A 26,737-nucleotide genomic window follows, 5' to 3' on the forward strand; every position below is an offset into this window, starting at 1 on the left:
AACCTCAAGAAGGCATTTGACATCCTCCACCTGGTAGAGGGTCTTCAGTGGGCCCAGGCTAGAGCTAGCCCATGGTATATGGGTACACTTGAATGTGTAAAGCATGGATGTTAGGAGTTCAGCACCAGACATTTAGAATTGCAGATTTGCTTTTACTGGACTGCATTACTTTTTAACATAGAGAGAACTTCTGTTAGCTGAAATTACCTCACCTGATTCATTCCCTGAAATATTTAGTTGCAGATTTTCACTCAGTCATATCCCAGAAAATTGTCTTATTTAGCCCTGAAAGACAGAATTTCAGTGCTCATTCAAAGGTGTGTGGCATATGAGGCCCTCCCATTTGTCATGATCTTTATATCTTGAGCAACACCTCTTCCTGGAATTTGAGATTGGATGGATCACAATTCGTGACTCCAAAGTTTCCAGGTTATTCTTTATCACTAGAAACTATGCTCCAGCACTCATGCCTTACATCCATCAGTTCCACACCCTCCTCCAATGACTTGCTCTGTAAACATGCCCACATGGTTGCCCACTACCTGGACCCTGTTCTCCCTTTGGACCAACAGCTGGTCCTGCATCCACCCAGGCAGTATTTGTCTGAGAATTGCATCTCTCTAAAATCTTCAAACCATCATCTGTTCAGTCCACTATCATAAAAAAAACCCAAGCATGGTAATAAATCCCTCTGAACACTATAAAGAATAGTGCAGCTTCCCCTCTCCTAGCCTTCATGATACAAAATATACCAAGAACAAATAGGGCAGAGTGGCCACTCTTTCAGTAGGTGTCCCACATCCCCATCTTATTCTCTACTGATCTCTCATTGAATTATTTCAGGCCACTTCCTCAAAGGGCACCATGTTATTTACCCCACACACCACCATACTGGTTTGTCAGCAGTGAGTACAACAAATGTCACTATTGGAACAAACACATGGATCTCGTTTCCTCTGTACTCTCATCCAGTGGAAATAAAAGAGGCTCAGACAGCTTTACAATCTAATTAAAAATCCCCTCATATCAAAACATGAGCACCTATCCTGCTAACTGATGAATCTAATATCTTTTTGTTGTTCCCATCGCTAAAATGTTTACCAAACTTCAAACCCAAGGCAGGCTAATTTAGATTATAGCAGAGTGCCACCTAGTGCTAAGCAAGTTTGAATTCAAAAGGCATGCTCCTGTCTGTATGCAGTTACTGACCCAAAAGTCATTCTTCAGTTGTACTGGCAGCATAACACTCCCTCTGAGAGGGTGCAAGGAGGGCATATTAAATATCAGAGGAGAAGATTATAAAAGAGGCGGAACTAATTATGTTATTTACAAAGCTGACAAGATGGTGCTGTCACCAAAGCCCTGCACTTCTGGGTGAGTGCAGCTAAACTGATACACCTGCTCTAGACTTCAGCACACAACGTGATGCATGTGAATGGAAGAAGAAAATGTGACAAAAATATGCTCAACCTAATCTAAAGACACTCGAGAATGGAGTGGTGGTGGGGAAACTCATGCTTATTTCAAACTTTTCTTTATAGGTCCTTTTTTTTCCCCACCAAGAAAAAATCTAAATCCTCTACTGAAGTCAACAGGGCCAGGGTCATCTTCTGTATTTCAGATGAAAGACACCTTACTGACCTTAGAAAACATCAGCTGAAATCTTTATATGCTTACAGCTCCCTGAAGAGATAGCAGGTGAAAACTCTGCTTGCAGGCTCAGAAAATAGCCTTAGACAGAAACAGAGATGAGAGATGCAAAATGTTTTCACTCCCTAAATACTTTCAGTGATGTTTCAAGGGAGATTTTAGGCTGAGAGAGGGTGGGGGCAGGAAGAAGTTCCCTGATAGCTCAAACAGAGACTAAGCATTTCTTACTGTTAAGCTAGGGAAAGCATTTTCCTGGCTAGGACAATCTTCCCATGCTGTAGATGTTTTCTGAGATCAACAAAGGAAAAAATGAGAAGTGTCAAATTAAAAAAAAAAAATCTTAAACCTTAAACACACCCAATAACAGGTGTTCTTTAAAACAAGAAAATGATAACCAGAGTTAGCTCAGTGCCTTCTCTTGGTGAGCACTACATGTGTTTATGAGCAACTGGTTCACACAGACTTCTGGGGTGGAGCACAGATATTCCCAGGATACACAGTCTGAGGTAAAGTCTATTTGCTGCTCAGTTCTGTCTTCTTTCTTGGGTATGTTTGAGAGAAAGCTGAGATGAATTGACATTTATTATGAAAAACACAGCCTATCTTCGGACTAGTAGAAATTAGCAGAGTGGATAGAGGAGTAATTCAATTAATTATTTGGAATGATTATTCTAATTCTTGTCTCATTGTGTTCAGACTGCATGAAAGCCAAGAAATGCCACTTTCACTGTTGGTATTTGGGGTCTCCTATAATTTACAAGTACTGACTGAAGCATAAGAGTTATAAAATTATTCTGGTTTAGAGGACAAACAAGGTTTCTTGGTCACTTAGTAAATGTTTCCAAACATGGCAAATACACGCTTGCAGTGGGATAAATTAACAGGATTCATTAGTTGCTTTTTCATTTCTTTTTTACTTAAAACCACTTGAGTTTGAGAAGAATGAAACAAAAAGTGTTGCAATTTGAACCCTTAGTCTGCTGTGCAAGTACTGTGTGAACAAAAGCAACCTGGACTACTTTCCTCATGTTACAACAAAAAATCATCTGCAAAGACCCAAGAGTCTTACCTTGACAGTGGTGCCACTCTGCTGAGACTGTGCCTATTTGTAGCCATTGTCAACACAGTGGAAGCATTTGATGCAAGTCCAGCAGCACACTGGCAGGCAAAGTGTGGAGATGCCTCTGTAGGCTGGTGGCCTTGGCAAGACTTGCTCATGACCACCTTTTTGAAGCACAAAGCTGGTCCCACTGCACAACTTCCCAACCTCCCAAAGCTTGGGATGTGTAGTTGTAGCTAGCAGAAGTGTTGCAGACTTGCATACAGCCCCATACCACACTCTGTGTGACAGAGCTCACATCCTACAAGTAAATAAAAGTGCTTTGTTTTTAAGTTTTAAAAAGCAGAACTCCCTTCACTCAAAACCTAAAAAAATAATGGAGACAAAATTGAATGTGAACTGTGACTGATTCAAATTATGAAAAGAAGAGAAGAGGGGAAGGATGCACTCCCACTCGCTTCCCAGGATTATCCCAGCATCCCCTAGAGAGCCCATAACTTTCATCAACCTCAGCGTCCTGCCAGCTCCAGCATGCTGCAAGAAATGAAACCTCCACAGTTATCTCAGCTCTCTTGTCCTGCAAACTTTCTTGTTTGATACAGGGAGAGGATTAACTCCACGCTGGTTAGACTTACTAGCCAAAAGCTACCTTTCCTCTTACAGGATGTCAAGATGGAGGTATAGGGAAGTGCTGCTGTCCCTCACATTTCCCATTTTATTGAGAAGCATTTATCATGTTGCATGGCACAACATGCTCCTTTCATCCTGTAAGTTCCTGCCCCACATGCCATTTTGCCATGGAGGAATCTGTGCAACTTTGCAAATAAATATTATCTTTCACCATCACTACGACCTGAGTTTTACATAGGTGAGATGCCCTCATTCCACACACAGAGAAACTGAGACAGAAGGGTGAAGTGCTTTGGAAAAAGCTTCCCCGTTGAGTAGGGAGCAGCACTTTAATGTCTCCAGCGTCCACCTGAGATGCCTCCACACAGCTGCAGATCTTCCCACCAGGGCTTGGCAGGTGCCATTTGCACAAGGTCAGCCACTTCATTTAAGCCAGGATTCTGGTTTAACATGAGGTTAGCTACCTACCCAGACTCTGATTTAAAAGACCACTCTCCCCTGGGAAGTTGCTGTGCCAGCCAAGGACCTTTAAACCCAATCCAGCAACCAGCGAGGAGTCCTCATCTTACAAAACTGTGCAGACAAAACAAAGGAGCTGAATCCAAAAGTCTTGCGTGGTACCCTCCAGTGGAATCCTCCTCCTTGGGTTACTGCATTCAACTGCTCAGAGCAAAGCACAATGCTCAGCTGTAAAATATTTTCCTTTTTGGCAGCTCACAATCTTGTTCCAAAGGCACATGTGAAATACATTCCTGGTTAATCTTGGAGTGAAGTGGGCCAGATGGTAGCAGTCAGATGTGACCCAATTCTTCTTAAGCTCTCAAATTTTCAAAGATGTGTGCTTAAAATCCTCATGCTTCTTTCCTGCAGTACAGATATATTTCAGACTGGGTTTTTGAGGCAGCCGTGGGCACGTACAGAACTGTTACCTTGCAGCACCCTGTCCTGGCAAGAAGGAACTGTGCATGTTGGTAGGAGAACAAGTCATCTCATTGCAGCCCTTGCTCTGTTTCTCCTGGACCAAGGGGATATCAGGCAGCCTCCCAGTTTAAGGAGGGCGAGGGAGCGGAAATACTTTCCTCAGACTTTACTGAAGGGAAACAGATAAAAGAGGAATGGGGGTGGAAACTGGTTCCAGTTGTATCAGCTGGAGGGGAGGGAATGGCTTTCAAAATGGCCAGAGAGATTTTCACTTAAGTTTTAGGTTTGTTTTTCTCAGAAAGAATTTAACATGCCTGGTTCTTGCTCAATTGAACATGCATGCAGGCCCTTCCCTCCTTCTGGAGGGTTTACTTTTTGTTCTTATTTTCTTTTCACGTATCTGGCAGAGATATCTGAGTCATATCCCCAGTGTCTAAATGTTTCAACATTCATGGCAGTATCGTGGAGCTCAGGGTAAGCCCATGTTAGCTAACACTGCAAAACCTATCGCCCCAGGAGGGCCACCTCTGGGAGCAGGGGCAGGAAATGCCCTGACAGCCCAGGTAGCAACTGGATCCAGTCGTTGTCAGAGCACGGGGAGGATGGTCCCTGACCCTGCTTGGTGCAGGCCTCTGCACCCTCCTCACAGCAGTTTTAGGACCACAGGTCAGACTTCACTTGTGTATGGAGACACACCTCTCCATAAAGCCCAACATTTTAGTGCTGCTTTTTCTGACAAGAAGCTTATTAGTCACCAGTACCTGACATAATCATGGGCCTTTCAGAGAAATAAATGCAGTAATTCACTGCCAAGTCTGTCTTTCCTAGCTTAGGAGAGATACAGTGAGAACTGCCCATTAAAATGGCTTTTCTCCCCACCACAAGAGTTCAGCAAACAAATTGACACATGGATCCCTCCAAGGGCCCCAGGTGAACATGTTAAAGGTATACTAAGCATACTAAGACAAACCCAAAGCTAATGTTCAAAGGCTAAACAGAGACTACCATAGCAAGCATGTCTTTGCAAGGTCTGAGTCTGAATTTTGGATTTGCTAGGACATGAGATATCACCGAGCAGAACAGAGCAGGTACCCACCCTCCCCTGAGCACTGCAGCCTTGCACCAGCACAGTCCTCCCTGCCTGGGCTCCCCTGGACAACCAGCAGCACCACCATCACACTCCAGCCTCATCTGGAATTGGTGCAAACCGTAGCAGCTTCACAGGATTTGACTAACCTGGTCTACTGGGAGGTGTGCCTGCCCATGCAGGGGAGACTGGAACTAGATCATCTTTAAGGTCCCCTGCTACCCAAACCATTCTGTGATTCTATGGAGGTGCATGGACACAGGGATGTCTCACTTGATTTCGAAGGTGTACTTCTTCCTTAAGTGTAAAAGTTGAAAGAAAGCAACTTGTGCATTAGAAGCATAATATACAAATAAAATTATGAACTATATACAAACTCCATATTGTTGATCATAAGATTGAGCCACTGAATTCAATTTCCAAGGCAGAGTTCAGTCTCCCGTATGGTGGCCTGGAGCAGCTGCTCACTAAGAAGGGGCTTCCACCCACATCGTGCACACCGAAGCTCCATGTGGGGATCTGATACCTGCATTTCACCTGTAATGGGTTTTCATTGTTAGCAAAGAAGAGATTTGTGATTGAGTTCGTTGCTGAAGGTATGTTGTGGAATTTCACTTGCCCTTCACAGCATCTTGGTGAAGCTGTTTGCAACACAGAGATTGAGCTGGACAGAAGTGTTTTCTCACAAGCCAATGTGGCAGCAAAACACTGTCAGTGCTCCAAGGCTGGTACCTAGGGAAATCCTTCCCAGAAAATAAGCAGATTAAAACTGAACCTTATGGACCAGCTACATCAAAATACAAATTGCTAATTAAAAAAACCCCAAAACTAACCAATAAACAACTACAAAGACCCATTTCTAAATGTCCTTGAGAGGCAAATTACTATTTCCATGCACACACAGTCTACCCCAGTGAAAGAGAAAGAAACACCTTTTTTGTCACTGCCTGGACTAGAGATCCTGATGATCCTTTCACTATGGGGTCAAAGTTTTGGTAGAGAGATTAAATAATTACTTTCTACCTGCAGCAAAGAGAAATATCAGATGTTCTGCAAGAGAAAGTAAAAATAAACAACATGAAAAATGTATCTAGAACAGGGTATATTTTTCAGGAAGTTAAAAAGAAACTGCAGCACTGTTTAGTTTCAGTCTTAACATAAGGCTACAAAAAGCCAGTTTAGATAACTGCAGCTACAACAAAGGTACTACAAATTAATAAAAATACTTAATTTAAAAGGTGGGAAAATCTAGAAAAAATCTGAAAAGTCTTTGTAGAAATGAGAAATACAAGTGTCTCACTGTATATACTCGTCTTCACTGGGTATAGGATTTTTTACTGTTCTAAGTTGGGAGGTAAAAGCATATTACCACCCAGGCAGATTTTTTACCTGCTCATATGAAAGGCAGCAACACACATATCAATCCAGCTCTGATTTATATTGAGAAGGTGGTCAGAGGTGATTGTAGTGGCACTAGAAAAAAAAGAGCACTGAAAAAAAAAAAAAAAAGTTAAAAATAATAAGCAAGGAAAATCCTTTAGAAAAGTCTGTTCTGTACGAGGTTTTGACAAAGCATTGCACAACATACTTCCTATAGCTTTTTCTCTGCTTTTAAAAGACACTTTTAAAAGGTCAAATTTTTGCATGAGAGAGAATAGGAATCACAAAACCCACCATCTAGCCTGCAATAAGCCACAGTGGTGAGCCCACTCCTTTGCTAAGAAAAGTAGAATCATCCACCCACACAAATCCCCTTTTGCAGCTTCCTCCTTTCATTTTTCAAATTATTTGAGAGACATACCTTTATTTCCTAGAATACATTCACTGCTGAGCTAACTCTGCTATCTATATCAATGTTTGGAGACCATTTGTCTGTTTAATTTAAGAAAATTCAGTGTTGCAATCCCCTCCTTTCATTGTATCTGTTGTATGAGACCACATATTTCCTTCCCATAATCAACTCTGAGTCAACTTGCCACTTCAAAGATTAAATTTGTTGTACCTGTGACATTTCTTATGCCAATATTTGTCAATGCTAGCTAAAAATGTGCCTGGTGTACAATTTCCTTCCCATAAAGAAGCTTGCTGGGATACCCTGTGACAAAATGCAAGGCTGATGCAACGTTCACTGCAGTGTGACTATTCCAAGTGAACATTCATTAGACATTGTTCAGATTTATTCAGCCAAAGCAACTTCCAAAAGGGAATGAGTCTCATTATCATCTCCGCAAACCTGAAAGAAAAATTGTGTCTTTACTGCCCTTAGCTTTTCTTTGCCACTACTATGTAGAATTGGCTTTTCCCCTCTGTTATTTTCAGTAACCATGCAGCCTCATTACTGAGATGTTTCATTAAACCATCAGCAATTGCTTGATTGGAGAAAACAATGGGGTGTTTTATTGCTGTGTAAATGCAGCTCTGCCCTGAAAATGACTGTGAACTGGAACTCCCTGAGAATTACCACAAAAAACCTCATGGAGGGCCTTTGAAAGAACAAGGGAAAACAAACAGATCACCTTTAAGGATTACAAAAGAGCTGATCTAAAACTTGCCCATTGCTCTGCACACATATTAATTCCCATTTCATTAAATACGTATTTTACAGATGTGCACCAAGGACATTCACACAGTACCCCAGCCCAAGCTCTCTGCACATAAACTTCATGCAGATGCACCAAGCCTGAAACTCAGGAGCTGATTCCTGTGATTTACAGCAAGACAAGACTCTAGAAACATTTGCAATTCAGCAAAAAGCAGGAGTGTCAAGTAAGCCGTTTATGGCAGCTCTCCCCATCTGCTGCCCTCCCCTCTGCGCACAAAATCCTTTCTGCTCTTTCCTGTACAGTTATGATTTATTCCCACAGGGTGATTCTGGGGAGATAGTGCATGAAATGGGGAGATACTGTACTTGGCAATAATTCAGGACCCAAAAATGGAACACAGACCATGGTTTCCTTAGACTAAAACAAAATGTCTTTTATGCTGTCTGTGACAATAAAATCTGTGACATTGGTCAGGCTCTGAAGTGATGGGGGGGAAAACACAAGAATAAGCCTTCCAGTCAAACCTGAGGCAGACTTCATGACAATCGATTCCTTGGCCTATTTCCAGCCAAACAAATTTAAATCTGTGGAAGAGTGAAGGGAAAAAAAGAAAATAAAAATCAAAGCAGTAAGTGAGAATGCTCGACGTAAAATCTCTTCCCTTGTTCTCTGAGAAATCCAGGGGTTGCGACAGCTTGCATGCTGCTGCTAAACTGGAAACACTGCAAGAGAAAGTAACCTCAGGAAGAAAAACTGCTTTAGAAACATCACAAGAATTGGTAAAAACAACATGCAAGCCACTGTGGGCTGGAGAGCCCTGCAGCCCCTTCTGTGCCCACCTCTCGGTGTGCACCTGCATCCCTGTGCTCGACCAGCTCCATTCAGTCTGTAAGTGCAATGTCAGCCCGGGGTGGCTTCACCTCAACAGCTAAAGAAAGAGCCTTATCCAAAATTCTCAGAAGACAGGCAGCCTAGGAGCATTGCAGCTGTTCCCTGCTTTGATAATTAGGGAGACAAACTCTGATTTAATTGCTGGAAATAACCTGAGAGGTCATCATACTCTTGAGAGAGAGAAAAAAAAAAATTGGAAACATTATGTGTAATTGAAAAAAATAATAATAATTATCAGAATAAGGGGCCTAACTCAGGGGAAGATGTTTCAGAGACACAACTCCAGGAAGGTCTCTCTCTGGTAAGAGTAATCTGGAAGATAATTATTTGAGTAAGCTGTTTTTCTTTTTTTTTTTTTTTTTCTTTAGAGAAGAAAATAGTCTAATTCAAAATATTCCCATGTAATCAGAACTGTGTACATACAACCACAAAATGTAACATAAGCAGATCCGTATGGTGCTGGCAAAGGCTGGAATGGACATCTGTACGGAAAAATCCCTTCTAGGTATGTTTTTTTTTTAAGAGAGAAAAAAAAAAATTGGAAACATTATGTGTAATTGAAAAAAAAAATAATAATTATCAGAATAAGGGGCCTAACTCAGGGGAAGATGTTTCAGAGACACAACTCCAGGAAGGTCTCTCTCTGGTAAGAGTAATCTGGAAGATAATTATTTGAGTAAGCTGTTTTTTTTTTTTTTTCTTTAGAGAATGATTGAGTCTAATTCAAAATATTCCCATGTAATCAGAACTGTGTACATACAACCACAAAATATAACATAAGCAGATCCGTATGGTCCTGGCAAAGGCTGGAATGGACATCTGTACGGAAAAATCCCTTCTAGGTATGTTTTTTTTTTTTTAAGTTTAAAATGCTTCACATGTGTTTCCCTCCCAGCTAGTAGATAATCCACAGGATTGTGTATCTCCTGATTTGTGAATGTATCTAAAAAATGCGTTGCAGTCTTGGACATAAGAAACCCAGCTTCACATACTCCATTGACATTTAATTTTCCATTTATTAAATTTAGAGCAAGCAGGATCCTTTCAAGTGCCCTGTCTATAATGCAGCCCTTTCACATTTAACATTCATAATAGATCTCTGTTTGGATTAGCCATGTAGGAGACTGGTGCAGAGACAAGCTGTTAACTGCTCTCTCCAGTCGTAATTCTGCATTGTCCAGTTCTTCAAGGAAAAATTCTAACCAATGCAATGCTGAAAGAAAGGTTTTCCACTGAAATTCTGTCTATGGTGTAATTTGCAGTATTGCTAGAGAAGAGAGTGCCCATTCACAGCAGGGCTGCTGCTCAGAACCACCTCTGAACCACGAGAAACATAGAGCAGGTTTGGCAGTTACCTCTACTGCGCACACACCACTGCGTCACTCTGCTTGCTCCCTCTTCTTTCACAGTCGAACTGAAAACTTTTTTTGTCTGCCTTGCTAAACCTAAAGGCCCTGGCTGTTGTGTGGGTTTGTGGTTTTTTGTGGGGCAGTTTTTGGTTTTTTTTGGTGGGGGGTTTTGTTTGTTTGTTTGTTTCCTGAGCTGTGGGGCAGACCTCTAGGTCTTTCTCATGTACGAACAACACCAAGTCTGTTACAAGTTCCTTTTACCTAGGACACTTATAATTTCAAGTTCCCAACTCTATTGTCAATGTCCACACAACACCAGAGACACTGGTTTATGTAATACAAAATACGAGGGATTTTAATACTTACCTACTAAGTAGTTTTTGAAGCTGTGTCACCTGTCTGATGCAGACAGCTTTTGCCTTTTTTTTCTGTATTATTTTCCTATATGCAGTTACAGATGCATAGGAAAGTGTGAATGGACTTAAGAGAGACTAAAAGGACAAATCAATGTCTGTGCAAGGACTGATCTCTTAGCTGCTGGAGCTGTAAAAGGGATAAAAAGGGACATGGACATACAGACAGACACTAGCTGGAATGACAAGACAATGTATTTAAAGGAAGCTGAAATAATTCTGAAGCAGCATTAAAAGCAAATGCCACTTCTTGCTTTTAGCCTGGGAAGGCAATGATGTACAATGGGATAAAGAGTGGGCTGCATGAAAGGGAGGATTCAGAGTAAGGTCAACTTGCAAAACAAATTATGCATGACAAAAACATCAAATTTCTGAAACATCCCACAACCAGGAATAGAAGTATCTCAAGAGCTATCTGGAGCACTTACTTGGCTCACCACAGAAAAGCATGTTCTAGAAATAGCCACTTAAAAGCACTTTATAAAAAAAATAAATAAATAAAGCTGGGACAAGTCAGTCTTAAAGAATTTATTGGAAATGGTTTTTTTTCAGCAGTTCTAAAGAACCAACAAAGCGTGGTGGTTACAGAAGAGCAAAATAACGTGACAAATGCAAAGGTACATGGCAGAGGCTGCTCACAAGGCACAGAACACTTAAATCAGGAGGAAATTAGAAGGGAACACAGCCCTTGAAGACATAGACTCTTTCCAGATTTTGGTTTGTTAGTAAAACTTTTTTTGGAAGAACACAAGTCTTCTAGAATTGCTTATTAAGGATAAAACCTGGCCAACATTTCAATAAGCTTGAAGTTTCTCAAAACCACCCTGTAACCACTCAGTACTTGTAATAGAAGAAATGAAAGCTCTTATAGGCTTTTTGGCATACAGATAAAACCTAGCAGAGAACAATTTTGGGCAAGAGGTGAGGAAAACAGGTTTGTTTTGTTTTGTTTTTTAATTATCCAGAGATAATGTCCCTTTCTTTCCTTAAAATCACTTCACTCATTTCGACACAGTGCCTTAAGTACAGTATCAGAAGTTTTTTGGTTTGGTTTGATTTTTTCCCTCCTTTCTTAATGACAGGAAGAATCCATCCTCTGGAGTGTCTCCTCAACTGGGCATTTCATTCCTTCTTCCTACCCCCCAGCACTCATATAACATGCTCAGCCATGCCAAGCAGCAGCCGAGCTTCCCAGTTTCAAGTTTTTGTCTCTTTATGAAGACCTGACGTCTATACTGAGAGTTTAAGGTAACTAAAGAAGTTTAAGGTAAGAAGGTTAGCAGACATCTGAAGGGGCTTTTTATTAATTTGAAAACATCCTACATTTGTGAAATGTCGCTTAGGAGACTTTAACCTTTACAGGACAGGTCATGAGCTTCAGCTTAGCCCATCCCAGTGGAGGGGGAAACTAGACCAGTACAGGAGAACATTAGGGACCTGACCTAAGAAACCACCATCCCACCACCAAGCCTTCTTTCAAAGTCCTTGGGCCTGAATCCAGTCCTCTCGCCTTGCTGTCCTGCTGGGAATGCCTTTTTTTTCCCTGTGCTTCTAAACCTTCTTAGTTCATTGTGGTGGCAAGTCATCCCTGTTTCTCTTTCCAATAAAAAATGGCCTTGAGCAGTCCTATCTGCTTGATGCTTGCATACATGTATGCAGATGACACCACCACACACATTAAATGCATTAAAATGTGTACACTGCCCAGCCTTCTAAATGGTATTATCCCACTGTAAGCAGTTTTTCTTTCTCAGTTGATTAAAGTGTTAGTACATGAAACATCTGTCAGACAAAGATTAGGCAATGGGCTCGGACTTGCCCAGCAGGAAAGCAAACAAGCAGCACAAATATCGCACAAGTAAAATCGACCTCATGTAATATTAATCCTTTCCTTTCCAGGAACCAACATTTTACTGGCATGAGGCAGCAGAATGGAGAAGTTTTTAGTTGTTTGGCTCTGGCCAGGCTTAAATTTCACAAGGACATTCTATTTATTTTTATCCTGATTCAATTGAAATACTGCATCCAACTGAAGGAAATATAAGAGGGTGTAACAAATCTAACGGGGCAAAGCATGAAGTAGAAAATACAAGATACTGTTCAGTGTAGACTGCACTCAATGTAACAATCCAATTTTAATTTTTGCCTTATTTTCAGAGACAAAGCAAGAATCTATGCATTCCAGGGATAACAAAAATAAAAAAAAAGAAAATAGGAGGCAGGAATTTGACAAGCAGCCTATACAGAAACTAGTCCTTCTTATGATGAGAATTACAGTAAGATCAAACCTAATGCTTGGCTCATCATTACCCATCCACACCTCCAGCCTCTTTCTCACCTATCCTGGGACTTCTATGGGGGGAAAACACAGGTTTCTAGTTATATCCTGAAAAGTGCCCTTTACATGCAATATCACTTTGCATGACCTGCACCCAATATGGACCCACAGTGCAGGAATGCATAAGCTTGGCATTTCCTAACATTCCAGTATTTTACTATGCAACATAAGCCAAGATTTTAATGCCAAATTTGAAGTTTCAATCATGTACAATGGGATGTCATTATAGCTTTATGTCTCAGTGGAGCTTCTACCCTGAACTTCAGCTCCACATGACAAATATCATTGCTGCAGCTACCTAAGCTGGCAGCAGATGCTGCTGTCCCAGACAAGAGGGGGCACCTGAAGCCCCAACCTGCCTCCACAGTGAGGGAAGGACTCAGCAGACGAGCTTACCTGCTTTTCCTGAAGAGTCCTACCTTACCAAGCATCCGAGGAGAAGAGGTGTCAAAAGCCTGCTAATGAATTTGCAGAGAAAGGGGAGCAGAGCCTAGAAAAACAAACACCTGCACAGCGGCCCACAGTGCAAAGTGGTACATGAAGTTGTGGGTGTGCTGAAGTATAAACAAGAGGTATTTGACTATCTTGAGGGTTTCTTTCTTCTCCACCTCACCCTCCTCCTTTGTGAAGGACAGAAACCAGCTGCAAGAAACTGAGATGATTCAAAAAGCCTTTTAGAAGACTGAGATTCTTTCACAGGAGTATCTTCAGTATATTGTGACCTTCTGCACCTGGAATTGGACAGAGACTATCAGAAAGTGGAAGCATCATGGTATTTAACACGTTATATCCAAAATAAGCTTGTACTTTTCACATGACTTCCTGAAGAAAGCTTCTGGTAGAACCCCGGAAGGTAGACTGCACTCTGCATCAGGAGAAATACCTATTTTTAATCTCCTGCTGCACATCAAATAGCTCCAGTAGGATAATGCTGGTAGACTAATAAAAAATGGAAAAGGGAAATGTCCTAAAACTTTCCAAAATAAACAAGATCAGTATTTAGGAGTGCCAGCATTATTCACAATGCTGAATTAACTTATTTTAGGCAGCCTGGGAGGTTATAAAACAAGCACAAATAAAAAAGGTTATTCCAAAATCATAGACCCAGACATTGCAATTGTGATCACAGCACCCACTTCATACACAGAAGGAACCAAAACAGATACAGACACTGCAATATATTATTTTGATTATTTTATTTTTTTTTTAATCTTCAAAATTTTCTGCCTTGAGACAGGAATGCATGATAGATAGAAATGGCTCAAACATCTTCACATGAAACACTCTTAATCATAATTCATTCACAATTATTTTTCTAAAAACATCTACAGTTACATAATCCCACCCATTTCCATCCATTATCACAGATTTAATTATTTGTTAAACAGTAGTTGCCAGCAATTGAAAGCTGTAAGGCTTTTTGCATATTAGTAGAGTCTTCTGAACTACAAACACAAGTTTATCACAACAATAACTCTCACTTTACATGGCAACCCCAGGTGGCAGATGTTCCAAAAAGAAATGTGTTGCTTGCGTGGAGTTCATAAAAATGACAGAGAGCTCTGTGCCTCATTAGCTCTAAAATCCTTTCTCCTTTACTACAATTATTTTCTAACCCTACAGCATATTCCTCATTTGGAACCAAGTACTTTGATGAGCTGACTTTTATCTTCCATTGCTGCTATTTGGCAAATTTGCAAGTCAGGAATACTAGAGCTCTCCAGTAAAACTCTATGTACAGAGCACAGTTTAAACAGATGGGTTGCTTGGAATCCATATCTCCCTCCATCTGAAGGGAATTACTTTGAGGTTTTCTGGAACTGTTGTAAACAAGAGGATTTTTTTTTTTTTTTAATATATATATGTGTGTGTATATATATATTTATATATTTTATATATAAATGTTCTAAATGTCCTTTGGGAGTCCATTTGTTTTTTCTTTCCAAATGATGACTAAATACCTGATCTGTAGCATTTCTCCTGAGAAGGTACTAGTAAGGGAATGACAGTTTTGATGCACTTTGGAATGGCACAATCACGTAAACGTTTGCACAATTAAGACTTATGAACTCATCCAAAGTTTCTAAACGTAATATTCTAACTAAGAACTAAAATACCAGCACAATGCAGCAAGTTAAAAAAGAAAATTCTATGTAATCAAAATATAAACAAGTACATAGGAAATAGCTATCTGTCAGTAAATTTCTATCTTTTTAAAGTAGGAAACGTATGCACTTAAGAAAAAAAATGTAGCTCACTGACAAACTTTGTAAAAAAAGTACTTTCCAAATGCATAATAAATGCCAAGATATCCCGTAACTGGCCAGGTATAGCCACATGAGAGCTGCACAGCTTAGAGCAACCCAGGGAGGAGTGGGGTGGAAAAAAAAAAATAAAAAAAAATCACAAAAATAATAGAACAGCAACTCTAGGAGAAAAACAAAACCAAAAATCACATCATAATCTAAATTACTGAATACTAATGAATATCACAACTGCTAAAGGAGTCAGGAGAAGAAAAAAACCAAACAAACAACAAAAGAAGAGATTGCATCTTAGAGTTACCTCTAAAAATTCAGAAGAAAAAAATAATCAATATAATATACTAATCCTAAGCACCAATTTAATAATTTAAGTTAACTGTATTTATATTTCTCCTATTAGGGATGGAGCAAATTCTGCCTGAAGGTTTAAAGTTTAACTCTGGAGCCCATCTGACTTGTGTGTTCTTGCCATCCTTCCTCTGCTGTTCACATCAAAGTCACTGTAAAGACTCTCTTAAGTTTCAAACTTTCTAGGCAAGCAATTATTTGAAGAGACAATTACATCCTACAGTTTAAATCAACTTTCATGTCACGAAAAGTGAAACACACCGTTATTTGGTTTGTCTGTTATTAAACAGTCTGTGAAAATGGAACAGCTGACACCGTTCCTCGACAGGATTTGCCTTAGAACTAGCAGCACCCAGGGCAGACCAACTGCGTGCACGTCCAGACTCCACTAGGAATTAGTAGTGTTAGAAAATTGCATATGTGTTAGATTAAGAAGGCATTGCCATACATGTGGCATTGTTACATTGTTTTTCCTCTATTTTTCTTATTAAGAAAAAAACAAAGGAAAACAGCCCTACAAAGAGCTTTTTGGCTGTTTTTTTTGTTTTGTCTTCACACCTGGAAAAAGCAGCACAGTACTTCCCAGCTGGAACAGCTCAGTGCTTCCCAGCAGCTTAGTTCTTCCAGAAAGCACTTTCACATAGTTAAGGTGGTCTACTTGAGCTAATTCTCAGAGCTAACCCTTTTTCCAGTATATATTTCATGCCACTTTCTGACAGCAATTTCAGAACTGAAATGAATCTATGGTAATGTCCACTACTAACTGTGACCAGATCTTGACATAGACCATCAAACCAAGCCCTTGGGATGGTTCCACACATTGAACTGAAGCTCAGACTAAAAATCTCACTGAAACTCAAAAGCTGGAGTGGTCATGAAATCTCAGCTACTTTTCCCTATTTGAACCCTCACCCTGTAATGAAAGCACACACACCAAGGGAAAAAACAACCGCCTGAGCTGGGAGCATTAAGACTCTGGTGAGTTATCTTGCTGCTCTTCAGTGACTGTGGATTCACTGTGCTCCTCACTCGTCTCATTGGAGGGCTCCTCGTAACTCGGTTCGGCGGGATCCAGGCTGCTCCCCTCGCTTTGCTCCTCACTTTGCTCTTCGCTGGCCTCCGCAGACTGCTCCTGCTCCAAGTTGCTCTCCAAAGAAGCTGGAGAGCTGCCAGTTACACTTTCATTTTGGTTCATTTCATTAAAAGGCTGTGGAAGAGGTGTAGGAGACTGTACAGCATTTTCACTGGCAGGGATGGGCACTTTGGTTGCACTGATGTCTACAACAATGTCATTTTGTGGCAGAGTAACCTTCTCCACGAGCTTCCATTGAATAATACTCATGTCTTTCCCTCCAGTTGAAATCAAGTGACCATCACTATGGGTGAAGCTGACATTTGTCACATGACTACTGTGAGCGCTGTATTTGTGACTTGGAGCCTATTGAAAACAAGCAGAAGGATAAATCACATGCTTGACTAGAAGAGCACGCGATACCAAAATCCAAAACAACTTCCATTTTTGTTTAGCACTTCAAGGGAGATCTTTATTCACGTAGAAGTAAAGAATTATGTTGATATTATTCCCTCCATTCCTCCCCACCCCACGACATCCTCTCTTTCTAAGGTGTGTAACTTGGGACAAATTGAGATCTTAATGCAAAATATAGCGGAGTTAGCAACAAGGGCAGCCAAAAGAAAGCATCAAGCCTCATGCCTCTGCTCCAGAACTTAACTACTGCCACTTCACTTTTAGGCATATTATTTTATATTTTATACGTCCTATTTTTTATTATAAACCTAATGGGGAAAACCATGCTTTTGTCTCTAGCACTGTTCTCAGATACAAATGAGTCATTTGGCTGCCAGGTTCCAAAACGACAGAGCTGAAAGGCAAGGAAAGCTTCATGCAATGCAAACAAGCATATTGATTAGACTGGTCTGGACTTACCTTTGGCTTGGAACAGGGATACTGAAAAAGATGGACCTTACAAAAATCATCAGCAACTGCTATCACTTTTCGATTATGGGATCTGACAAGGGCATTTATGTCTGTTCCATCTGATCCTTCGGGCCAGACTCCTATGAGAGAGCAGAGCAGATATTTAGTGATGGTAATTTTTGAAATAAATTAAAAGACAATCCATAAGCAAAACTAAAATCTAGAAATCTGTGAGAGAAGAAAAGCGTAACAAAAGGTAAATAAGACATTTAACTGGAAAGCTGATTATGTATCGCATTAGATGTCATTCATATTTTGATAGTCTAATGCTGCTTCCTCGCCCTCTGTCCCCCCCAAAGCCCCAGTCTCAGCCAGGATAAACTCTCACGCTTGATAAGGTTATTGTTCAAAACCTCAGTCTTGTTCAAAGCTTAATCTTAGGTTTGCTGCTAAAACTGGCAACTCTTAATTTAATGTTTTCATTTGTGCACAAGTGTTCAAAGAGCAAGACTGATGCTGAAGCGTGGAACAAGCCCAGGTACCACACACTACGCAGAGATTAATTCAGTTTTATTTTAAGACTGGAGCAATTTCTAGTATTTGCCTGATTCAAAAGATGGTACTTTGCACAGAAACTCAGCTGGTAAAAGTTTCATAGATGTAAGTGTTGTCAAGTGCTTAAGTACAATTCAATATGCTTTTAAGGAAAAAGAATGACACTGATATGTCTAGACAAAAGAATAACAACATTGCCTGGATGAAAAGCACTGAACAAATTGGGGAGAGGAGAGAGTTTCTAGTTCTAACAAAAAATAAAGGCCCTAGCGATTCCCACAATAAAACTGATGATTACACCTGAAAAATGAACTGCAAATAAGGTAAACAAGGGGCTGTAAGATATTAATTTATGCCAAAGGTACCATATTTTTACAGCTCAGACTTGAGTTTCTGACTAGTTCAGGAGTTATAAGGAATTTCACCCCTCATCCTGTGTGTCCTATTGACTGAAAGGGATGTCCATTTTCAGATATGAAAATACCTTCTTTCTTCCTTTGCTGACTTTGGTAAAATAAAAAATATGTGCTAGCTACTATTTTTTACTATTTTACTGTAAGGCAACTGAGAATTGCCTTGCCTTCTTCAAGACTCCAACAGTATCTTTTCTTGTTTTTAAGCAAAATCACAAATAGCTTTTAATTTTCTTCTTTTCCATTCTTCAGTGAGTGGAGTAAGAACTTAATTTTCTCTGAAGAATAACTAAGACAGCTTGCTAAGCTTGTTACAATGTCAATAAAGTAAATTGCTAGCAATTTACTTAAAAGACATGAAATGCTAAGGAAAGTATTCAGAAACATTTGAGTGCTCTTGAATTAATTAAATCAGTTTGAAAAATACACACTATTTAAGAATTTTCAAGTATCTCAAGATTAATTAATTTTACCTTTCTCCTGCATTCTCTAGATAATATACTGTCATCAGGTGGGAGTAAAAAATTGACTTCAAATCAGTTTCCTGAAGTTTCAGCAACCACCTTAGGCCTACTGTCCTACACAGCTACATGATTTCCTCTTCTTTTTAATTGAAGATTAAAAAGACTAACATTCAAGACTGCAACTCTTATTAAACATCTTTTATATTCACAAATTCCTTCAGCAGCTGTGAAGGTAAAACAACCACTTTGTCAGAAGACAGAATTTGCTTTGAAGGCATCAGGCAAACATGGAAAAAAGCAGACATTAATATGACCAAGTTCTTAGTTCTTGATACTGTAAAATGATAAAATAACAGGACTTTGTAATTAGGCACGACAGCAACACTCAATTTTAATAAATTCTGCTAATCAGCAGTAAGCTTCTCAAAACAATCTGCTCAGACAAAGGCGTGGGAAATGTGCAGTAAAGGAGAGTGTGACTTCTAGTGCTTGGGGTGCAGACTGATGATACTGCTGAGCCAACACAGTAACATCAACTGCCAAAAAGGAGCAGTGCTATTCTCATCTGAACCATGCGTTTCCATCCTCTTCTGCTGACAACAGTGTAATGCCTAACAGACACGTTATCCACAGAGCTAAATTAGTAAAACACATACCCCAAAGGCCCAAATCCCATAAACTGAACCCTCTCTCTTGAACATCAGTGAGCAGCCCCCAGCTTGTTTGGATTCCTGAGCCAGGTGACCCTCGGGTCAAAGCCAGACTTCTCTGGACAGCAACTACCTGCTAGGTTGGCTTAGATGCACTGTCTGATTTAATGGGAAAATACTTGCCTTTGTCTGAGACCCAGCCATAATTTTAAGATTCTGCAAAGGGTGTCAGACTTCTAGACAATACGAAATTAAAGCAAGATGAATTCTGGCTAGGAAGTTTAAATATATTCTGTTCTGCCTCAGAATAACATCTCATTATCTGGTATATCTACTTTCATGTCCTCTGGCATACTGAAGAGTTTGAGAGCAGTTGAGACTAATCAAACTTAATTCAGAGGGGTTAAAGTTTGGATTTATCCAAAAGGGAATGCAGACAGGATCAGCAGACTTACCCACTTTTTAAAAATCAAAAAAGTTAAAAGGCTTTTCCAAACAGTGCTTATGGGAGCTGCTCATCTCCAGCCTGGCCCCAGTCACCAGTAGCTTCTATCTGACAGCTGCTAAAGAGACAAAGCCAATGGTCTAGATGTGGAACCAAACTCTTTCTGCACTTTTAAACCTCATTTCCTTAGGTCAGAAGTAAAGGACACTTTTGGGAAAGCACTGGGATTCAGAGAGCTGCTTCCTTTGTTCTGTCTGCTCTAGCAACAAACACAGTAAGAGTTCAATAGCAACAGAGCCACCGTTTGCTGCCTCCATGTTTCTGGTAGGTTTAAGTACTCTGGATAAAGTGTAAAATGGCTACTACAGGTCTAAGGCTATCCCGCAGGGATACTCTGTCCTTCTTTCATTGTTCCTGGAGAAAGACACTGTCTAAGTGTCAGAGAGTTTTGCTTTTCACTTTCTCTAGGGTCTCTTGAGCAGGAATACTCTGTCCTTCTTTCATTGTTCCTGGAGAAAGACACTGTCTAAGTGTCAGAGAGTTTTGCTTTTCACTTTCTCTAGGGTCTCTTGAATCTTCTGATGTTCCATTTTAACAAAAGGCATTTGTGTTGCACTATTATTACAGTCAAAATAGCAAAGACAGTCACTAAATGTCTGCTGTGGATCAATTTCTTGTCAGCCTAGGCTTACCTGTACAGAGAACCAGGAGGAAATGGCCATCCACTCTCTACTTCACCCAGATAGACTGAAAAATATTATCTTGCTCCTTCCCTACCTGCCTCGGAGGCAGAGGGGCTCGAGAGCATTGTTGTTGATCCTGAGTCAAACTGTGACAGCTTCCTTCTCTGACCCCTTTATTTTCCCTGCTTTGCCTCAGATCTTTTGGTACCCTGAAAGGAAATCCTTTCATCCTACCTGCTCATTAAGTACATCACAGTCCTAAAATACACACGATAGCTGTTAGAAATTAAAGGAAGCACTCAGATTTACCTGATATTCTTCTACTCAACTTACAAACTGATGTTCAAAGTTGACCTCATCGTAGCTATGAAGAACAGGTTTGTAGACCTAACCCTCACTTCTAAAGAATTCGCTGATCTACCTGCATTAGATGTTTCCTACATGAAGAACACAGGCAGCTATCTAATCTCAGAGGTGGAAGTCAGACTTTCAGCATCCTGGTCACACAACTTGGTTTTACAAGTGACAGGCTCATTTATGGCCAACAGAGCTGCCTTCAGCAAAAGCTGTTTGAACAGTTTGGCCACAGTCTCAACCTGCACTATCAAAATCAGATCTGTCAGCTTTGTACATTTTTTTGTATATTGGAAAAATAAACTACTACGTTAAGAATCTGTTTAATCTTCAAAGTATTTTTCCTCTTTAGAAGCAGTATATATTACTGACCTTTGACTACAGGTATCAAAGTGCTGTAATGATTTTAAGTCATGAACTATACCCTATGCTCACATAGTCCTGTTCCTATCCCAAAATAAGGTAAGCAAAGGAGAAGGCCCATGTGCACTTTAAAATACCAGCTTTTAGCTTCAGAGCCTCCAAAATTGGTAGCCTAAAATGACAGCAGAAAAATCAAATCCTGAACTTCAAGACTAAATAGAAATAAATTACACATTGTCTTTCTAGAGTACCTAGTGCTCTATATCACAGACAAGCATTGTGGTCAGTCTTTTTGGTCTATCATCTCAGCACCATCCTCAATCATCATTAACAGCACATCTGGAATGACAAATTAAAGCAAAGGAAAACAAAAGCACAATGTGAACAGCTTAAAAGCAAGTTGAATGGTGCTTACCAAACACCTGGAAGCCTAGTACACAAGTGTATGTTGTCCAATCTATATCCTTACAGTCAGAACGATTCCTGATTAGCTTACAGCCACTTGGAATGTCCCCTGCAAAAAAGTGCACAATGTGTTATGCCATGTCATTTTATATTTCATAAGGGCTCTTTGAAGGTGCTATGACAGAAAATAAAAGCATCCTAAAACCAACCTGCAGTAAGACTGTAGAGGCAAAGACAAACCAGTACCAAGCTTTGCTTAGTATTTAAGAGTCACATTCACTTCTCATGTCCCTTTTCAGATCAACATACCTCAAAAACACTTCCCTGAAGCTGAGTCCCTTGCCACCTACTCTACAAAATGCTTTAAAAGAGCCTGTAATAGAATAATTTATCCTTCCTACCAGTTCCACTGATGTGCTAAAATTCAATCAATCATTCAGGAAACTATGCTTTTAAAACAGTGAGAAACTACTGTCAGAGGAGCCGTAGATTGCTTTTCAATTTCCAACTAGGAAAGATTGTTTCCTAAAAGAACATCTGTCTTTCAATATACCAGCCCAGTACTAACGGGTCACAGCTCTTTCCTTCCCTATACAGGCAATTATAAACAGCACCACTTCTTTATGGTAGACTGCAATATTGCGCTATCCAGATTTGAAACCCAAGTTGTGACAGGCAGAAATAACACGTTAAGGTGAAAGGTATTTTAAGTGATGGCTCTCCTTGCCTTTATAGGAACAGAACTACAATCCTCTTGAATCTAGTCAAAGCCACAGAAAAACAAAAATGTAAAAACCAATTTAAAACCAGACTTATAGGCACTATGCAAGTTGAATTTTTTACATAAGCACAATTAAATTCATATTTTCATATATTTAAAAAAGAAAAACACAAAAACATTATTATAACTAGCTCATTAAAGTAGTATTATTGCTTTGCTTAGTTTTCAACACCACAAGCCAAGATAAAGTTTAAAAAAGGCAATGCCAGAACAGAACAGTGGCACACAACCACTGATTTTATTCCCCACAAATAACTGGTACTGTTGACACTAATTAGACAACTGTATATATTATTTTCAATCTACAGAACTTTGGGCCAACATCAAAACATAGAACCCCTTGTTCTGTAAATTCTGTGCTGTTAAACTGATTTATGACCTTGTAAAGAAGTAAACTATATTTGGCATTGCCATTAAGTAATACCCAGCTCTGAATAACATCAAGATATAAGGTTACACAAGTTCAAATTGGTTCCTTTGTCAGTAAGCATTTTATACAGTCCTGATCAAACACACTCTTCTAAATATTCTGACAGCTAATACATACTTCTGTTTCCAGTGTATTTAATTTCATACTTACAGTATAGTATTTCATAGTCTCCTGAGTTTGACATTATATACTTGTTGTCCGGGGACCAATCAAGGTGTGTAATATAGCTGGAATGTCCCTGGAGAAGAATGCAACAACACCAATGTGAAACGTGTGTTTTAATTCAAACAAGCAGAAGTTGCACCCACAGAAGGGACAGCTAACAGCAAAAAAGCACACCCCTTCCCCCTTCCTCCCCCACCCCTCCGCAGGTCTGCTGCAATTCACTTGTGCTCCTTTAAAGGCTCCTTCCTCCCTAGTGCCACACTTGCTAACAGCTAAACAAATACAGGCTGGGCATCACACCTCTCCCACCGCACGGTGGATTCTTCACTTATAAACGGTGTAATCTCTCTTAGACTCCAAAATTATTTTCTCCTAGAAGGCACATTGCTAAAATACAGATGAACTCACATTTCGTACTTGAATTAAGAAAGTATACATTGCTACTAACTGAGAAAGGCAAGTAATTTACACAGGATCAGGAGAAACGTGACAGATGGGAGACTGTTTTATTTCTCTGTCCATTCAAAATAATTTCTATAAAATGCATGCGCATTCAAACAACTTTTGCTCATCCTAACAACGTAGGATACCTTGGTTAACAACCACCAGCCAAAACTCCAAGGTCTGGTGTTACAACAATACCCTTGTAAGCGTTCAGAAAAGTTTCTGCTGTTTCTTACTCTGCGTGCATGTTAGTGCTTAGTGCCAGCTTCAAAAGTAGTCTTACTTACAGGCACGGGTTTTTCTATGTATGAATCACAACACTTTGGCCTAATTGCTTAGTTATCACCATCAAGAGCACACATTTGAGTGAGAATTGAAGTGCAATAGGTCAGAATATTTTTCCTGTGCATAAATTTTTTCATAGGTAGAAAAATAAAATTAATAATAAAGATGTGAGAGGCTTCAGAGAAGCCACAAACTTGTATAAGGTAGGAACAGATTATTTTTCTGTAGAGGAAAGGGTAAGAAATGAATACAAGTGACATTCATTTAACTTTCTTCTTCCATCCTTAGGTTTCTTCTTACTGCTCCTCTTCCCCTTGTAAAATCATCCATTTTCTCCCTTTCCTAGTCATTCTTCTAGGCAAAAAAATGCCACTTTCTTGACTGACAGATGTCAATTAATCTCCTTCTCTTGGTGGACGTTATGAAAAGGGTGCCCCCCACAAGGTACCTTGGCCCAGCCTGCACTTGCCATGCCAGGGCCTTGCTGTAGCACTTGCACTGCCCTCCACTGCCACCTACCAGGCCACCTTCTTCTATGGAGAACTCTGAGATGTTGATTGCTTTCAGAGTTACATGTAGAAATACACCCGTGCCTGCCTCCCTGGCCCCAGGTCCTCTGTGAGAGACTGCAAAAACATTTCAGAGAAAATCTAACCTTTAAAGTTTATTTACTTATGAACTAGTCTCTGCCTCAAGCAGAGGAACTGTATATTGACATAACTAGTCTGCAGTCATGGGTGGGACATATGATATCGATGTGCAAACTTGATATTTTGGAAAAAAAATAAATGCACAACTGGCTAGGATATTTTTCTTCCCCCTCCATTTATTTTCCAAGTCTTCAAATTTGCAAGCGAACTCCAACATGGAAAAGAATTGGTCAGTCATTTACTAAATCCTGCCAGACATTTGGCAGCTGTTAAAATTCCTGGGGGCCGTGGGGGAGGGAACAAAGCAATTGGCCAGGGGGCTCCATGCTGTGAAATCCCTTCAGACAACCCATCACCAAGCGCTGAACTGGAACATAACGTTGTCATAATATTTTCAATGGGATGATCCCTTTTAATATTTAAATATTTAATTAAAAAAAAAAAAATTAGTAGTTGCCCACTGATAAGGCAGTATTTGACTTTTTCCTTTTCTGTATCTTTATATACAATGAACATAATTACTTAACACAGGCTAATAAAACTACTTGACTAAATGGAAGCTCCATCTTTCATTTGCAATGTTTATCTGTTTCTAACTTCAACATTGCAAAGCCTGAAAATGCCCTTAGCTTATAGGACAGGCACACTAATTATTTCAGGTTAAGTCCATGGTATTAAACACTTCAGTGTGGCTGCCCCTTTCACCCCAAAGCCCTCATAGTAAACGCAGGGCACTTGCTTCTCCTTTGCTAACAGACGGCTCTGATGTTAGGCAAACAGAGACAGCACCAGCCACCCTGGAGCTGCTGACATGCTGGAAGTTCATACCCCAGCCCATACCTTCGCGTTGCTGTCTGCATAGCTGGAGCCCTCAAAAACAGCTGCACTAGTTGAAACGGTTGTTTCGGCTCATCCGAAATTCTTTCTGATCACAACCAACACCATCCCTCACTGTGGAAACACGCCTGTAGGTCAGAGACTCGCCTCTCTGGCAACTGCAAAAAGCCTGGTCGTGACTGAGAGGGGATTTAAACGTAACAGTGGGCATGCAGCCCTTAGGCATAAGGCTGATGCTGGTTCAGTAGATAAAAACCTTCTGAAAGTATTCAAATAATGTATTCAAGTTGGAAGAAACAACCAGAAGTTGACTACCAGGAGGAATGAGTCATACTACTTGGAGGTCACCCATGAGGCTACTGAATGACAGAAGAACGCCAGAAGAGCCCGGTGCCAGCACCCAAGCACTGGCCAGGCGAGCGCTCCGGGTCCTGAGCGTGCCTGGGTGCCTCCCTGCTTAGCATCAAGCTGGTGTGGACCCAGCAGCGAGCTGGCAGGCAGCAGTGGGGAGGCACGGGGTGCCTGAAACCCGATCGGCAGCCTTAGCTCTGGTCAGCTAACGACGCGCTGCTGCCGCTGCCTTCTGCACAGGCTGGAAGGGTCAGGGGAGCTCAGCGCCGCCAGAAACCAGGTTGCTAAATTTGGCTTCTACGCTCAGTCACTCAGACTGAACAAAATGGTTAACAGAAACTTGCTTTGAAGCATAATGCCTGTAACAATGCTCATTTCTCCCATGTCAATTTTTATAAGTCTCTTTCCTGCCCAGGCAGAGGGACAAACAGACATACAGATGCTGGTTAAAATTACAGTATGCTCTCTCCTGATACCTTATACATACAATCTACAGAAATAAATGATCTCATGCGTCTTCAAAGAGCTCAGAGACCTTGAAGTACATAACAAGCTAAGCATTACACATGTTAATATTAGCCATCTCTGAGTGATTTTATCTTTTATGGTTAAAAAATAACGCTGTACTGAGGTGCAGCTGTCCATTGGTGCCCTCACCAGCCCCACTGGGCCCCTGGTCTCACCTGCCTGTAGGCTTAGTCTTTTTGCCACAGCCTGAGCTCCCTAGGAAGACTGCAGACCTGATTTCTCATCTCACGACCATTGTGCTCATGCCTAACCCATTACCACTCTGCTCAGGGGCTGCTCAATGGCCTGTCTCACCTGTGCCACAACCCTGCCATCAAGGAGTCTCTAGCACACTCAGCAGCCTTCCCACCTGGCCGTGTCCAATGCCAGCACTAAGCCCTCCCTTCACACCACAGGAACAGAGAAAACCCATCACTGCTGACCGCCCCGGCAGCCACGTGTCCCAGCAGCAGCTGGACCCAGGCTTCTTTGGACCCCCATGCTCTAGCAGCACGGGGTGTC

The 26,737-nt window shown here is 40.6% G+C and overlaps 1 protein-coding gene across 1 annotated transcript in view; it reads right to left on the minus strand.

Annotated features, from left to right (window-relative positions):
• Positions 1-15,435: 15,435 nt before the first annotated feature.
• The window catches only part of EML4 (echinoderm microtubule associated protein like 4), a 96,313-nt gene continuing 85,011 nt past the window's right edge, over positions 15,436-26,737 (minus strand). The window contains exons 23-26 of the mRNA XM_010004968.1: positions 23,127-23,214; positions 21,776-21,874; positions 17,443-17,573; positions 15,436-16,932 (exon numbers count right to left, since the gene is read on the minus strand). Coding sequence (XP_010003270.1) covers positions 16,462-16,932; positions 17,443-17,573; positions 21,776-21,874; positions 23,127-23,214 — 789 coding nt within the window. The 3' untranslated portion in view covers positions 15,436-16,461. The remainder of the gene's footprint in view (positions 16,933-17,442; positions 17,574-21,775; positions 21,875-23,126; positions 23,215-26,737) is intronic.

The sequence above is a fragment of the Chaetura pelagica genome, unplaced genomic scaffold, assembly GCF_000747805.2.
Source record: "Chaetura pelagica isolate M959 unplaced genomic scaffold, ChaPel_1.0 scaffold13, whole genome shotgun sequence".
Classification (NCBI taxonomy): Eukaryota; Metazoa; Chordata; class Aves; order Apodiformes; family Apodidae; genus Chaetura; species Chaetura pelagica.